The following is a 17500-nucleotide window of genomic DNA, read 5'->3' on the forward strand; positions in this document are numbered from 1 at the left end:
CTCACTCTCTCCATTTCCATTCTCTCCCTCTCTCCATTTCTCTTTGTCTCTCTCACTCACTCTTAAGAGAGAGTGCGAGGGGTGTCTCTCTGGGGTCTGTGGAGGGGGTGCAGCAGAGTGGATGGAGACGGGGGTCGTGGTGGAGGGAGGGGGAAGGCTGCAATGAGTGAGAGAGCTCCCTCGCTCTAATAGACCTTCCTCCTCCGCTCCTCCTCCTCCATCCATCTCCAGACCTTTATTTAGACATGCCCTTCATTAACGGGGGGGGGGGGGGGGGGGGCACAGGGTGATCACACCTCCCATGGGGGGGTGCGTGAGTGTGACCAGAGAGCTCTCACGGTGTGTGACGATGGATGAGCGGGGAACGTGCCTCTGCATGTGGCTGTGTTCGTGTGAGGGTGGGGTGGAGGTAGGGGGGTGTTGGTGGTGGTGGTGGTGGTGAGGGGGGGGGGGGGGGGGGGGGGGGGGGGGGGGGGGGGGGGGGGGGTTAGGAACCATACAGGATCCTCCTGCTGTCATCTGGCTCACTCTCCCTGCGAGCGCACACACACTGCGCGTTACTGCCCTTTCATTTCCACACGATACTGGCTACCGCATCGCAAGCAGAGCCGGACCCAAGACAGCGAGCTGAAGGGTGCCATGTTGTGAGACAATAGCAGTTAACAGGTGCCACCTAAACAGTTGTGATCCAGGCCTTTGAAAGGAGTTGAATTGTCTCTCCAGTCGTAGATCAGGCAGCCCGAGAGCCGAAATGAACCTCCTGTTAATGCAGCTCCCCTCTACCTGAACTCCCAGGCTAACCCTTGGGTGATTAAGACTATTAAGTTAGTGTAAGAAATTGACTTTTCCGCCCACCATTTTAAATTTCTGTGAGGAATTTATTTAGCAGCGCGCACACACATGCACAGAAATCCCCACAAGGATAGTAAACTAAGAAATGTTTTAAACATTTTGTTGGTCCCCACAACTTTCAAGTGCTATTTCCAAGAGGTTTGGTGTTAGGGTTAGAATGTGTGTTATGGTTAGAATTACATGAATAGTTAAGGGTAGAGCTTGGGGTGAAGTCCTCACTAGGATTGTAAAACAAACCCGTGTGTCTCTGTGTGTATGTGTGGGCCTGTGTGTGTGGGCCTGTGTGTGTGTGTGTGTGTGTGTATTTGTGTAAAACACTGCTGTATGATCCCAGTGTGTTCTGGCTATGCATTATGAAGAGCTGAACAACATTGTTTCACTGCGTACATTTTTTAGCAGTCTGGAGGCTAGTGCCAGGCCTCACCTGCCTGGGGTTAGTCAAGCTACTGGAGCGTGCATCGCATCTGAAAAGGGTTTTGGTTGTGTGTGTGTGTGTGTGCATGTGAGTGAGTGAGAACATAGATAGAGAGTGAGACAGACAGAAAGACTGAAAGAAAGAGAATCGACCATGTGTGTGTATGTTTCCTCTGAGTGGCTCTGCCAGAGTGATTATGTGGGCGGATCTGTATCTGTGGTAGACCTCGCAGGCTGGCTCTGCTCCTCCTGCTCCTCGTCCTCCTCCTCTTCCTGCTCTCTCCATCTTCTGCTCCCTCCTGCTCCTCCTCCACCTCCTCCTCCTGCTCCTCCTCCTCCTGCTCCTCCTCCTCGTCCTGCTCCTCCTCCACCTCCTCCTCCTGCTCCTCCTTCTCCTCCTGCTCCTCCTCCCTCCTCCACCTCCTGCTCCTCCTGCTCCTCCACCTCCACCTCCTCCTCCTCCTCCCTCCCCTGCCAGAGAGAGCCCCCAGCTCCAGGGTCGGTCCCTGTCCAGGGCAGCAGAGTGAGGATGTTCCAGGGCTTCACCATGCCGTCCACACGGGTGGGACGAGCCTCAGCTTTATGGCCTCTGAGAGGGCAGGATTTGATTCGCTCCCATAACCATAATAGCCTCATTTGCTCAGTACAGTGTGCACCGTGTTCGACCACTATGGAGAGCTTATTTCATCTTCTGGGAAATTAGATGCACTCACACATACACACATGCATGCACGCACACACGCGGAGACACACGTACACACACTACGCAATCCAGCGCAAAATCCTAAACACACACAGACTGTCTCGCACAAGCACACACTACTCACTGCTATTCACACACACACGCATGCACACACCTACACACATAGGCTGGCGGCCCTTATTGTGAGCGAGGCCATGTTTGACGGAAGCCGGTGTCGTTTGGCGAGGCGTTATTAGCGGGAGAGGAGCGATGACTCTGGGGCGAGTGATAAGGGCTGCGCGCGGCGCGCTGAGAGCTTAGCCTGTCGCGGCTAAAGGTTAGCGCGCAGATTTACGAGCCAGCGTCCCTCTCCTCCGAGGCCGTTAAAGAAGGGAGACGCTTTTCATGTTTTTACCTCTCTGATTTATGGCGCACAGCCCTTCCTGTCTCACACAAGCAGGGCTTGGCTGTGATAGGACAGCTCCCAGGCATTACTACTAGCATGTCGACTTCCAGCAGAGAAGATGGGCTTCATTTATTTCCTTAGTCTGACCACCAGGGGGCCACCCCTTCTCCAACCCACGTCCCTGCCAGCTCAAGGCTCTGGGACCCTGAGGATGGCCAGCTGAATCATAGCAGCAGAGGGCTTGGCAGGCCAGTTTGGAGAGTGAGGGATTAGTAACCCGCACAGACTCGTGGGAAATGAAGTTCTGTGAAGAGGGAGCGCTCATCCGTAAGCAGAACGAATAGGCCTGTCAGTAATAGCTGGAGTCAGGCCAAAGGCTGTCAGTGTGTGTGTGTGTGTGCGTATGTGGGTGGGTGCATGTGTGTCTGTGTGTGAATGTGTGTGTGTGTGTGTCTAATTGTGTGTGTGTGTGTGTGTGTGCAGCCTTGCTGGGGGCAGCAGTGGCCTGTCTCTGAGGGTCTCTGTGGGACACATATGGAGGCGGTCACTAGCACACACACCCCGATCTAAGCCAGGCCAGTGTGCTGGTGCTGTATTGTATGTCAAGCAGTAGAACATATAGTAATCCCTGCTGGGGGCTTACAGCTCCTCCAGTAGACCTCCTTTCCTTCTGACTGCCAACACACACACATTCGCACACACATTCTCACACACACACAAACACACACGTAGAAAACTGTACACAAGTATACTGTGTTCATAGTTAATCATCTAGTGGGCGTCAAGGTTTTATTGGAATGTTTCTTTGATTGTGTATGTCAGTGGGTTGTGTACATGTGTGTGCGTGCATGTGTGTGTGTGTGTGTGTGTGTGTGTGTGTGTGTGTGTGTGTGTGTGGGGGGGGGGGGGGGTGTGGGTGTGTGTCTGTTTAACCACCAGGCCTCAGGCTGCAGATGAAATATGCATGTCTTGTCTCGGAGTGGTCGACACCTGGGGATTGGCTGGAAGAGGTTGCTACCGGCTGCCACCAGAGCACCATGGCCTGCTGGGAAATGTGTGTGTGTGTGTGTACACATGTGCATGTCTGGTGCTGTACAACCAGAGCCTCAGTGTGGTCAAGGTCCACTTCATCTCCCTGCTTTCCGGAACATGGCTTGTTTGGAGACCTAGAGGGGAGTCCTGCTACACAATGACTCAAAGCCTGAGTGTGTTTCAGTCCTCCTGTTTCGTGTGTGTTTGTGTGTTTCGGTCTGGGTCAGTGTATGTTTCACAGGGTGTGGAAGAGCTGGATGACAGAGCACACCTGTCGAGGCCTGTGTAAGGAGCCCACAGTGAAGGGTGGAGGACCTGCTACTTAGAGACCCTCCCCCCCATCCCCTATTATAGAAAGGAGATAAGTCCTGTTCTATTATAAATGTTCACCTCCAGGGCCAGCATTTGTACCTTGCACTGTTCTCATTAACGAGAGAGCAGGTTTAATTGACTCTCTGGTCGAGACTGTGTTATGAACCTCCCCAACCCCCCACCCCCCCCAACACACACACACACGCACACACACATTTGAGTACTTTGCCGGAGGTCAGTAGGGAGTGGGTCTGGGAGGGGAGCTGGTGTATGAAGAGGAGCTAACAGATCTGGAACCTTCCTCATGCACACGATTGCTTTGTGCTGTGTGTCAGAGTTGCTAAACCTTGACAGTGTGAGTGTGTCTGCGGGCGTGCATGTGTGTGCGCGTGTGTGTGCTCTGGTCCCCCCCCCCCCCCCCCCCCCCCCCCCCCCCCCCCCCCCTTATTTTCCCCTGCCTTCTGTTTCTCTTGCTCTCTCTCTCTCTCTCTCTCTCTCTCTCTCTCTCTGACTCTGTCTCTCTCTCTTTTCCTGCCTCTCTCTCTTTATCTCTCCATTGCAGATAAAAGCACAGGCCCCGATCACCAGGGGAACAATTAGTCTCGCCCGTCTAATCAAATTGCTAACGCGGCCCTCAAATCTCCCTCATTTTCATAACCTCCCCTCCCACTCCCCAGCACGCTAGCATTGCCCCACGCAGAGCAGGCAGACAGACAGCGCCACCAAACACCAGGCCTTCACACCCTCTCCGATACACACCTCCGCTCCATGGTCTCTCGGCCCACTTTCCATCTCTCGCCCACATCCCTCCCTTGGGCTCTTTCTCTGCGACGGTCTCTCTCTCTCTCTCTCCCTCTCTTCCTTTTCCTCTGTCTGTCTCTCTTTCCGTTGCGCTCCTCCTCACATTCTCTCTTTATTGGTCTCTTCTCTCTATCTTTCTCTCTGGTCTTAAACGAGAGATTTGTTGTAAATTGTTCACTTTCTTTTTACTTTTCTTTTTTTCACTCTCCCTCTCCCCATGCCTTATCTTCATCCCGAGACCTCCCGTGAATGGTGGAAACCTAAAATACCAGCCTTATAGATCATCTTGACAGTTTAATTTTAATGTCTGATTATCAGTCAATTCCATAATTATGTTATCCAACCATCCAATTAATCTGGTCTGCATTTACAATCATCCTCAGTGCTGGATCTTTATAGCAACATCATCTAGCAGGGAGAGCTATTTGAACACGGTGTGTCTGTGTGTGTGTGTGTGTGTGTGTGTGTGTGTGTGTGTGTGTGTGTGTGTGTGTGTGTGTGTGTGTGGACCCGGGTCAGCTACACTCTGTATTCTCAGGGGACCATCTTCTGCTTGGTTTTTCTCATTCCCTGCTTTGATAACACTGGAAACACATCGAAAGAACGACAACAGGAATTGGGATGGGGGGGGGTGCAGGATTTCATGCCCTCCCTCCTAATAGTCATTCTGTCAGGTGTTTGGGGGGGGTTATGCTACCGTGAAGAACACGAAGAGACAACACAGGTCCAATTCTCCTCTGCCTAGCTGAGGCCCCGTTATCTGCCGTGGGTGGTGTTGCATTTCGGACACTACCTCAGATGCGTGGTATATAACACACCTTCAGATCACACGCACACACACGCACATCCAGGAACGTGTCAGTTATCTTGGCAGCAGACAACAATTGGTGTGACCACAGTGTGGCTTGAGTATGTTCACCTCCGTTGAGCTGTATCACTCGTGTACAAACGTGTGACTTACCCCTCTTCTTCTTCCCGCTCTCTCTCCCTCCTTCCTTTTCTCTTTCTTTCTTTCTTTCTTTCGTTCTTTCTTTTTTTCTCTCTCTCTTTCTCTCTCTCTGTCTGTCTGTATGTCTCTCTATCTATCTGTCTCTCTCTGTCCCCCCCTCTCTCTCGCCTTCCCAGATGACGTGCCTCCCTACTTCAAGACGGAGCCGGTGAGGAGCCAGCTGCACCTGGAGAGGAACCGTCTGGTCCTGACCTGCATGGCCGAGGGAAGCTGGCCCCTGGAGTTCAAATGGATCCACAACGAAAGCGAGCTGACCCGCTTCTCCCTGGAGTACAGGTACGGGAGAACCCGAACCAGCCATGATCTACATGTAGGGCGAGCACACAGGCGCTCCCCCCCCCTCTGAGCCTGTCCACAGCACTACCTTCCAGAGACACAGAGGGAGAGAGAGAGAGAGAGAGAGAGAGAGAGAGAGAGAGAGAGAGAGAGAGAGAGAGAGAGAGAGAGAGAGACGAGGGAGAGCGTCTTTAATGTTAACTGAAAGATCCTAATCGTGTGGAAAACACTAGCCTTATCTCCGGAAATGGTGTGTGTTTGTGCTAACTGTCGGTGTAAATGGAACGGTGGGGCGTTTGAGGGAAAACGAGCTGAGGCGCACACTTTCACACCCCTGCTGCTGCTGCTGGGTGTGTACTTGAGTGTGTGCGTGTCCCTACTGTCTATGTGTGTGTGTGCTTTGCCGGTGTGTGTGTGTGGCGAGAGGGCAGGGAGAACAAAGGGGCACGGTCACCTCTGCCTGGTTGATGGATCCAGGCCTTTCTCCTGCGTGTGAAGCCAGGGGGAGATAAGAGGCGGACGGGGCAGGCCAGACACAGGCAGACCCTGTCCTCCAGCAGGCTAATGCTCTCTCAGCCTTGGAGCGGCACACCGCAGGCCGGCTACTGGGTGATTGAGGGACTGACTAAGTGATAGAGTCCATGACTGAGCTACTGTCTGTCTGTGTGGGTGTGTGTGGGTGTGTGTGATTGTGTATGTAAGCACCGTGGGTCAGCTACAATGGGTTATCCGTGTACGTGTGTGTGTGTGCGTGTGTGTGTGACTACAAAGATCCATCCATCCCTCCATCCCTCACCATGACCTCCCTAGTGACAAGCAGAGGGGAGGTGGGCAATGGGCGGGTCAGTATGCTAATGAGGTTACAGGAAAGGTCTCCAGTGATTGACTCTGTTTATAGACCCGCCTCGCCCCCTCGCCCCAGTGTGCGTATGTGAGTGTAAGGGCATACGGCACCTTAAAGACTCAGCACACCACAGCTCATTTGTTCTTTTCAATTAGTGATTAAACTGAATCCATGGAGATCTCGGAGCTCCATGCGTGCCAGCTGTGTATGGTCCTGGTGTGCTTGCTAGCTACCCTAGTGTGTTAGCTGGGGTCTTGTCCTGGTGTGTTAGCTGTGATTGGTTCTTGTTTGCTGTTGCTAGCTAGCCTAGCGTGTTAGCTGTATCTGGTCCTGGTGTTTTAGCTCTAGCTTGGCGTGTTAGTTGTATATGGTCATGATGTGCTATCTAGCTAGCCTAGCGTGTTAGCTGTATCTGGGCCTGGCGTGCTAGCTGTGTAATGGTCCTGGCATGGGGCATGGGGGTCGGGGAAGGAGGGGGAGTGGCTAAGTGAGATGAATGACCCGAAACCTACCACTCCGAGGTGAGTCATCAGTAAGTGGTGGATGTTACACCAGAAAGAGGGAGAGATAGAGGGAAGGACGGAGAGCATGTGTGTATCTGTGTGTGTGTGTATGAGAGAGCCAGAGAGAGAGAGACAGAGACAGCAAGAGACAGAGAGAGAGAGACAGAAAGAGAGAGAGAGAGACAGAGACTGTTACTGTACCTCCAAGTCTGAGTGGGTTTGAATGAGCGATGAGCCTGAGATCACAGTGTGCTCAACCCAACATCATCCCATCTATGAGAGAAAGACAGAGAGTGGGAGAGACAGAGTGTGAGAGAGAGATAGAAAATATAGCAACTGAGGGAGAAAGACGGAGAGATGGAGACAGAAAGAGAGACAGCAATCTAGAGACACAGCCATGCTGTGGCTATCCCACTCTGCCAAGTCTACCATGTTTCATATCAACAGGATTTTTTTGTGGCTCTGACAAATTGTATGAGTTGAATCCAAGAATACTGTTTGTCTGGGGCCTGCGTGTGTGCGTGCATGTGTGTTTGTGTGTGTGTGTGTGTGTGAAATTATCTCCTGTCTTGAATAGGTGAAATGCTTTTTTGAGCCACTCAGTATTGAGAAAGGGAGACTGACAAAGACACAGCATTATCAACTTTGGCATTTCAGGAGATATTCCAGTCACCAAATTCCATATCACCAACCTTGTCATTTTCCTCAGCCAAGAGCTGGAGAAACGATTGTGTCCACCACAGCACAACAACGATCGATGATATCTGCAGCAGAACGCAGGTCCTTATCAACGTGCTTGCGTGTGTTCTCATCAGTGTTGTTTGCGATAGAGAGATTTCCTTTTTTTTTTCTTATTATGTTATTCCTTCTGCCTAGGAACCTTTTCAACTTGGCTTCCATAGAGGAAGGCGCTTCTTGCTGTGCGCGGGCGGAACATGACAAAACATCTACTTCCTTTGAACAAACGGGCGCACAGGCCCCGCCGTGTCGAGCTCTTGCGCACCTTGACCGGAGCAGAGCAGAATCCCAGAATGCACCGCTGCATGTCTCTAGACAATGCTAATGGATTCAGCTATGGAACTGAAAAAGTCCACCCCCCCCCCCCCTCACCCTCCCGACATTCTTCTAGCCCAGAGACACAATAGCCTTTCTTCTCTATTTTTCTCTTTCTTTCTTTCTTTCTTCGTGTGTGTGTGCATCGAGTACAGTGTGTTCATTAGGCAACCGGCATACTACATTGTGTGTGCGTGTGTGTATGTGTGTGTGGGTGTGTGCATCGGTCGGTGTGATGTGTGCCTTTGCCGGGTGAGTTTAAAGAAAGTGCAAGTGCTCAATGCACAAGGCAGTAGCTTCAGCTGCTCTTCCACATTCAGCATCATAGGTCCACGTCCCCGTGATTGGCTCTTCGACAGAGTCTCTCCACTGCCTAACCCCTCTGCCCACAGCAGCCCGCCCGCCCACCGTCCAGCACCCCTAAGATAGCCCTCTCCTTAGCTCTCAACACTCCATCCTGGACGTGGAGGCCACATGCCGCGGTTGCCATGTGACGCAACGCCCGGGGTTAGGGGGTGTCCAGGCGAGTCGCCGTGGGAACAGGATGTGACAGGACGTCGCGTGTCACCTGCTCCAGCGGAGGGATCGCGGTGTCACCCTGTGTCCCCCCGTGTCCCACCCACAACGCCACCACCGTCCTCCCTCTCTTCTCCTGAGCGCGGCTAATTACAAGGACCCGACACTGTGCCGTGTCCCTTGGAACATCAATCAATCACTGTCCAGCAGACAGGCCCCTGCTGACTTCACCAGCCTGCTGCCCTCACGCTCGGCTCCGCAAAGGTTAATTGTATTCAGTATAAAGAGAGATGGAAGGAAGGATGGAGGGAGGGGGGGGGGGGGGGGGGTGGAGGGGGGGGGGCGAGCGAGGGAGGGAGTGTGTGAGAGAGAGGAACTCGGTAAAGTCACCCTGAAGGTTCTGGCTCAAGACTGAGGGCTGAATTCTCCACAGGATTCCACAAGGTTAGACTTGGCGCACCAAACGCCACCTGTCAGCTTTTCTCTCTCTCTTTTTTCTCTCTCTCTCTCTCTCTCTCTCTCTCTCTCTCTCTCTCTCTCTCTCTCTCTCTCTCTCTCTCTCTCTCTCTCTACCTCTGCATGGGACACCTCTCCCTGAAAGAGACATTCAATATATTTTCAATAGCATTTAGCTTTGCTAATGCTAGTTAATTAGCCCGACAAATGCTAGATAGTTAGCTTTGCTGAGCCTACAATGTGTTTATGCATCTTCCCTTCCTCCACACCTTTATTGTTCATTAGCACATTTTAATTGACCCTCTCTAACATGGAGGGAAGAAGGCTCGCGTCACCACCACACTCCCTAATTACTCGATTAACACTAATAGACTTCACAGGCTAAAGTAATTTAGTGCACTTGGCTGCATGCACACCCTGCTAGCCCTGTCGCTAATATGGTTTGATACCTCATTACTGCTAGGTAATAGCTGCAATCTCCGGCCACGCCCACACGCTCGGCCCCCCGATCGACCCGGGCTCCTGTCAATCTCCTCCTCCTCTCCTCCCCTTCCCTCATTCATCCCTTCCTCCCTCCTGCTGCACCTCCACTCCATATCGACCATGCCTGCTGTGAAGGAACCGAACGCTTCCACTGTAACTGCCGTCGACTTCACTGAGGAGGGGGAAAAAAACAGAGTTTTGATTACTTTCGGCGTCCATGAAAATGGGGATTGTGGCGATGAGGAAGGGGCGGGGGAAGAGGAGGAGGAGGTTGAGTGTCAGTAACCACTGGGTCCCTGGTAAGGGCCGAGGTGTAACGTATTGTTGAGGGATACAGAGATAGACAAACCCAGGTCCCCTCGCTCTCTGTCTCGTCCCTTCGTCTGGGCGTATCTCTTTACCATCCCTGGTCTATCGTGTCTATTGATCGCGCGCCGAGGTCAATAGCTTTTTAAAGCATCGAGATTGAAAACCTAGACTTTCTCCTCCGCCCTCCCCTGGCTGTCTCTCTCCCCCTGACCTCCTCCTTCTCTCTGTCACGCTCCCCTTCTCGTCTGCCCTCGTCTCCCTGTCTCTCTCCCTCCCTCCCTCCCTACTTTGCCCCCCTCTCTCTGTCGCTCTCACCTTCTCGTCTGCCCTCGTCTCCCTGTCTCTCTTCCTCCCTCCCTCCCTCCTCTGCCCTCCTCTCTCCCCCTCTCCTCTTCCCTCCTTTCTCGCCCTCTCCTCTGCCCTTCTCTCTCCCCCTCTCCTCTTCCCTTCTCTCTCCCCCTCTCCTCTTCCCTCCTCTCTCTGTCTATGCCCCCCTTCTCTCCTGCCCCTCCTCATCTGTCCTCCCCCTCTCCTCCGCCCTCCCCTGCCCTCATCTCACTGGCTCCATCCCCTTTCAACTCCATTGATCCACGGGGGTCAAACATGTTCTCCATAAAGTCATTTGCAACCGAAGGTTCCAAGCGTTTGTGCCTTGGTATCTGAGCTGGGAGGCGATAAAGAAACCTGTTCCTCTACTCATAGTGTTGTGTGGTGGAGTGCAGGGACTAAAATATCTTAGTAAATTAGCAACTCTGAGGAAAGGACGAGAGAGGGCAAGGCACTGCCATGAATCATGTGTTTGTGATTTGGCGTAGCCAAGCTTGTTATGAAGACTTGCCGGGCTGCATGACAGGTGTGCCGATGACATGTCACATGTATTTCACACGGATGACACGAGGATGTGGATGATGGATGTGTGTCTCTCTCTGCCTCTCTTGCTTAGCTCTCTCTCATTCCTCTCTCTCTCTCTCTCTCTCTCTCTCACTCGTATCACTCTCTCTATCTCTCTCATTCGTATCACTCTCTTTGCCTCTTGACTTTCTCGCTTCTCTTTCTCCTCTCTTTTCTCTCTCTCACTAACTCGTATCTCTTTCACTCCTTTCTCTGTCATTCTCTCTCTCTCTCTCTCTCTCTCTCTCTCCTCTCTCCTCTCTCTCTCTCTCTCTCTCTCTCCCTCCCTCCATCTCGTTCTCTCTCTCTCTCTCTCTGGGCAAAGCTGCTGGCCACCATCATGTTTTCTCCACTACCTGCCTTCCTTCGCGAGCAAAGAACACCAGAAATATCTGCCATCGTCTCAACCGTGGTCCGAGTAGAGGAGGAACCAGATGAGAAAGGCCTGTTTACCCCAAAGAACCTTAAACTCAAGCCATCGTCACTTACGTAACGTTGCCTTTAATTACTACCAACACGAGGCTTCAAACCCAATCCATCTGGCTGTGTTTATTTGTTGGTTTCCTTCTCCCGGAGTGGCCATATTGTCAACACATGACCTATGAAACACTGTCTACACCCTGGGAGAGACTTCATAGCATTGTAGAATCTCCGAGGCAGAGATTTCTAGACTTGCAGCAGGACCAGGCCACGGTTTGCACTAGATTGCTGTACTGCTCTAAAGTCAGGCTTGACTGCCCCCCCATGTTGAGGGATGGTACTGCAGCTAACTCAAGGTCACCACGAGGGTGTGAGCTGTGGTGTGTGTGTGTGTGTGTGTGGGGGGGGGGGGGGGGGGCTGGACACAGACAGTGGCACCTGCATGGACTGGAAGTGTTTACAGGATGTCTGAGGAGTGGGCAGATACACAGGGGGATTTGTCTTAGTGTGTGTGTGTGTGTGTGTGTGTGTGTACTTGTGCGAGTGTGTGGTCGCCCTATAATGAAAAGGTTGTTCCCCAGAGCACAATTATTACTGGGCTTCTCTCCTCTTTCTTCTCCTCTCTTCTTCTTCCCTTCTTCCCTCCTCTCCTCTCTCCTCCTGTTCCTTCAGCTGGTGCCTGCATCTGTATGTGGGAGGAGTGTCTCCTAGGTTAATTGTGTTCCTCAGTGTTTAAGGTATGAAATCAGTTGGTGTGATGCGTGTGTTTATTTGAAGAGCGCGGTGACGCGCGTTTGCTCTAAGAATGTCATGTTTGTATTGTCAGCGTGGCGCGCGTGTGTATTCTAAGAGGGTGATGTGTGTGTCTGTGCGTGTGTGTGTGTTCTAAGATGGTGATGTGTGTGTGTGTATTCTGTGAGTTCTAAGAGTGCGACGTGCGTGCTCTAAGAGTGCGACGTGCGTGTTCTAAGAGTGCGACGTGCGTGTTCTAAGAGTGCGACGTGCGTGTTCTAAGAGTGCGACGTGCGTGTTCTAAGAGTGCGACGTGCGTGTTCTAAGAGTGCGACGTGCGTGTTCTAAGAGTGCGACGTGCGTGTTCTAAGAGTGCGACGTGCGTGTTCTAAGAGTGCGACGTGCGTGTTCTAAGAGTGCGACGTGCGTGTTCTAAGAGTGCGACGTGCGTGTTCTAAGAGTGCGACGTGCGTGTTCTAAGAGTGCGACGTGCGTGGTTCTAAGAGTGTGACGTGCGTGTTCTAAGAGTGCGACGTGCGTGTTCTAAGAGTGCGACGTGCGTGTTCTAAGAGTGTGACGTGCGTGGTTCTAAGAGTGTGACGTGCCTGTTGCAGGTACCTGATCCCCTCCTTGGACCGCTCCACGCTGGCTTCTACCGCTGCATCGTGAGGAACCGTGTAGGTGCCCTGCTCCAGAGGAGGACCGAAGTGCAGGTGGCATGTAAGTACTGTTCCACTGTGTGGTGTGTGTGTGTGTGTGTGTACCGTGCGTGCTTCCACGTGCCTCTCCGTGTGCCTGTGTGTTCTGCGTGCGGGTGTCGCCGCGTGGATGTGCCTCTGTGTGTCTGTGTGTGTGTGTGTCTTTTCGTGACGGTGGTGTCCTTGTGCTGGAGAGAGAGCGCCGGCGGGGACAGGTGCAGCCTCCCGGGCCCTCAGCGAGGACGCCTCCACCCAGACAGCTGTTCCACACACACACACACACACACACCCTCATTAGACTGATCATGTCGCGGTTCGTTTTTTTTTCCGTCGTTTTCCCCCCTCCCGAACAGTGTCCCTCCTCGCTCTCCACTTATTACATGTCTTCTTTGTCAACAACATCTGTCGTTCTCCCGCCGACTGGCTCAGAAAAAAAAGGCTCTTTCTATCACTCGGTCTCTGTTTGTATCCTTCTCACTTTCTATCGCTCGCTCGCTCGCTGCCCCTTTTTTCTCGTCCTCTCTCACGCCCTCTCTCCATCCCTCGCTCTCTGTCTGTCTTTCTCATTCTCCCTTTCGCTTTCTGTCACAATATTCTCCCTGTACTCACAACACTACTGGTTGAGCTACTTAGTACCCTTGTGCACCTCGTGCTGGTCGAGGTGGGAACCTGGCAGAATGGAATCGCCCTGATCTCAAAATGCATTGGTTCCCACCTGCAGCCCAACACATAGAGGACCATGTGATTGGATGTCACAAGGCTGCACATGCCAGAACTCCACCACCAACCAGGCGTGAGGTTGACTACAGGCTGAGCATTCCCACTGGTGGACTGTTGAATCACCTCTCTCTCACTTTTTTTCTCTCTCTCTCTCTCTCTCCTCTCTCTCTCTCTCTCTCTCTCTCTCTCTCTCTCTCTCTCTCTCTCTCTCGGCCCGATCTTGCACCCAGCGCAATTGACTTTCTCAACTACGCAAGTATCATTCCTAGTTTGCACTCGATGCAAAGCGGACTTTTCCCTCCACAGACGCACCTTGCGCTCCCGTGGGCGGTTCAGCGAAAAAGGAGGCGTGTTCCGGCGCAAACGTTCCCTGGTGCTATTTTGCAGTTTCCGAAAAACAATTCCGCCACTGACCAAGAAAAACGTGGTTTAAAGTCAATGGCGCATTATTCAGATGCTATTTTAAGGGCGCAAGCTTGGTCCGTGCACACTGCTGGGAGGCCAGGGTCTTCTTTCTGCGAAGCTACGTTACATTGTTTTGATTTAATGGCGTGTTACATTTCTTCAATGATTATAAAAAGATTTTCATGAGAAATCTCTATGTATGTGAACATGATTTGTAACAATTGTGGCAATTTTCTCCCACGCCTGTTTAACCTAAGATAATTTGGGTGGGTTTCTTCTCCCATCTCCATCAGAATCAGAATTCGGTTTATTCACCATGTAGCCTATGTTACACAAACACGGAATTTACTGTGGCAGGAAGGTGCAAACAAAAAACATTATACGGGTCTTAAATTAAGTAAAAAAGTACAATAGTTAAACTAATTCCAAGAACTAAACAATTAAAAAAATAAAATATAGGGTAGGCTATATAAAAATAAGTATAAGAATTTGAATGAGCAGCATGAGCGGGCAATTTAGTGCAATGAGAAAACTGCTCTGCCTTTCCCATACAATGTCAGTTATCTATCTGTTATGGCCCTGACTAGAACGTCGGTCTCCTTGGCTGTGAACCGCTCCTGGCGTGCGCCTGGCAAATCCGCCGTTATAATAGCAATCCGCCATGGAACAAGCGCTGCTCTTAAAGGGAATGTGAGATGAAACTCTGATTGGTTTATTGCAAGTTACGCCCAAACCACACCCATTAGTAATGTAGCTACTTCGGACCTACCCATTTTAGATTTGCGCCAGGCGCAAAGTCATTTATCCCCGCCGCAAAATAGCAACCGAGCCGGAGTCCCGCCCACAAAGTTACTTGCGCTTTGCGTTTTGATACTTGCGTTTCAGATCGTCAAAATAGGGGGGTGTGTTCAAAATGGTTGGGATGTAACTGGCGGCTAGCTGGCAGTTTTGTCTGCCCAAAAAAGGCAAATATCTTATCGTCAAAAGTCTTTCTATGTCTCTCTCTCTCTGTCTCTCTCTCACCAGTCCCCTCCTCCCCACTCTCTCTGTGTGTTTATCTCTCTCTGCCTGTCTCTGTATCTCAGTCTGTAGCTGCTGGTGTACTGAATGTGAAACAGAGTGAGGAGAGAATTGAGGACACCTGCAGAGGAGAAAGCGAGCGAGAGAGAGAAGGGGAGAGTCACAAAGGGAGGGGGGGGGGGTTTGCGCAAGTCATTCAGACAATTAAGATTGCAGGGACACTCCTCTGTGCATGGGCAAGCATGCAGCAGCATCACAGAATAGATCGGGGCTGGAGGAGGGGGTGGCGTAGGGGGGGGCATGAGGGGGCATGGGGGGGGGGGGGGTGTTGGGGGTGGAATAGTGTAGAAATAGTGGATCAAAGTCGGGGGAATTCAATACCCCCCCCCCTTCGATTTCGATTTCAGACAAGCAACGCCCTTGTATTTCAAAAGCCAGATTACCTCCATTGTATATATATATATTCTGTTTGAGAAGGAGAGCAGAGAGTTGGCCGCAGAAGGCAGTATCTGAACGCACAGGAACTCTCATATCCTGAAGTTCAAAGACCCCCCCCACCCCCCCCGCAACAGGGAGCTACGCGCGTATCAAAGATGGCATTATGTCTTCAAATGTGTCGTAACTTAATTGAGTGTTTGATGGGATGTCCCTGTGATGTTACAGCGCGATGGCTTGTCTTTGATTATGAAAAGCCTGCGTCGTAGAAGGACCTAGATCGTTCCGTTCTCCCTGCACTGGCTTGTTGAAGCTCTGTTCTCCTACAGGACACTCAGACACCCTTGGAGAAACAAAGTGTGACGACAGGCTGAGCTGTGAGTCCGACTTTAGACTTTGGGAACCTCAAAACTCAAGGTTTTAATCAAGCAGCTTAGGTTTTACATAAAACATTTAAAAATGTATTTTCAGGTATGTAGAGGAGGTCGGCTCTCAGCAATGATATGTCATATATTTACATTTACATTTAGTCATTTAGCAGACGCTCTTATCCAGAGCGACTTACTGTAAGTACAGGGACATTCCCCCGAGGCAAGTAGGGTGAAGTGCCTTGCCCAAGGACACAACATCAGTTGCATGACCGGGAATCGAACTGGCAACCTTCGGATTACTAGCCCGACTCCCTCACCGCATATATGAATGTAGGTACATGTAGGTGACAAAGTAGCAAGAACATAGCTGTAGCAGTTGTGGAGTTCGGTTGTCCTGGACTAAAGACAAGCTATATTTACACACTCAGGTAATCAGCAAGGTAGAAGTCAAGACATGCATGTGAGTTGGTGTGTCATTCTCCCCCGTGCCCTTTAGTGAGTTGTTAGCACTCCTCGCAAATTTGCCACGCGGCTGCCATGGCAACCACACGTGGGATGTCTGTCAAAGTGACTGGATGTTAATCTCGGCACCCACAACAGATGGTGAGAAGATTGCAAAAGACGAGATGTCTCCGACTCCCGTCCTGGCTGTTTTAACTATAGCTCTCTGTGTTGCTTACTCTGTGCTTACTCAATTCAACTCTCTCTCACTCTCTCTCTCTCTGTCTCTCTCTCTCTCTCTCTCTCGTCTCTCTCTCTCTCTCTGTCTCTCTCTCTCCAGTCATGGGCAGCTTCGAGGAGAAGGAGCGCACTCAGTCAGTGTCGCAGGGGGAGGGGGCTGTCGTCCCGGCCCAACGCATCCGCAGCTTCCCGCACGCCCCAGGTTCACATGGTTCAGAGACGGACGCAAGATCCCGCCCAGCAGCCGAATGTAAGACATGGCCAACCATGTGGTCTCCTCTGTCTGTGTGTGTGTGTGTGTGGTCTTCCTCCTCTTCTCCCCTTCACTCCTATCTCTCTATCTACTTCTTGTCTAAATGTGTAGGGATGGGTTTTGTTTACCAGGTAACCTAGCAGCCGAGCATCATGGGAAGGCCAAACAGCTTCCTGGCGACAGGCTCAAATGAGATTCAGGCTCTGGTATCTCTGTCTCCCACTTATAATGTCTGGGGGGGGGTAAATAAAGAGAATGCCCAGCCGCTACACCACGCCATAGGACACTACTAGCCAAGTGACAGCTGTGCTATTTCAGAGCTGGCTGTCTCATTTCTTGTCTGTGTGTGTGTGTTTGTGTGCGAATGTGTGTGTCACAGAACAGTCCTATCCCTTGCTCTGTGTGCCGCGGTGTGTGTGTATTCATCAGGGAGATGACCTTGTGACAGGTAAGCGAGAGGTTTCCTTATCTGATGCTCATTGACAGTAATCACAGCCGACCTAGAATGATAATGAAAGAGAGAGAGGCGAGGGTATGGGGGGGGGGGTCAGGAGAACGGAGGGGCGGCAGGAGATAGACTTCCTGTCACTCCTCTGGTGTTTGGTAACTGCAGATGGCGTGTCCCTCTTGACGTGTAAACAGACAACACAAGTCGTCTCAATGGCTCGAGAGTTTGCCCTCTTTTCCTGCAACTTTGTCTCTGTTGTTCTACGACTCCCCCCTCTCTCTCTCTCTCTCTCTCTCTCTCTCTCTCTCTCTTCTCTCTCTCTCTCTCTCTCTCTCTCCTCTCTCTCTCTCTCTCTCTCTCTCTCTCTCTCTCTCTCGTCTCACCCTGTACCTTTCCAACCACCTGGTTTTGCCTTCTGCCCCCCCCAGGTGTGAACTTAGTCATTCCTCTCACACCAAGGTGACTGTGTGCTAATAGA

At 51.6% G+C, this 17500-nt stretch overlaps 1 protein-coding gene across 1 annotated transcript in view; it reads left to right on the forward strand.

Annotated features, from left to right (window-relative positions):
• sdk2b (sidekick cell adhesion molecule 2b) overlaps nucleotides 1-17500 on the forward strand; it is a 57289-nt gene that overhangs the window by 28470 nt on the left and 11319 nt on the right. Inside the window, 5 exon segments of the mRNA XM_067245168.1 lie at nucleotides 5625-5784; nucleotides 12606-12628; nucleotides 12631-12711; nucleotides 16422-16513; nucleotides 16516-16571. Coding sequence (XP_067101269.1) covers nucleotides 5625-5784; nucleotides 12606-12628; nucleotides 12631-12711; nucleotides 16422-16513; nucleotides 16516-16571 — 412 coding nt within the window.

This window comes from Osmerus mordax, chromosome 10 (assembly GCF_038355195.1).
Source record: "Osmerus mordax isolate fOsmMor3 chromosome 10, fOsmMor3.pri, whole genome shotgun sequence".
Classification (NCBI taxonomy): Eukaryota; Metazoa; Chordata; class Actinopteri; order Osmeriformes; family Osmeridae; genus Osmerus; species Osmerus mordax.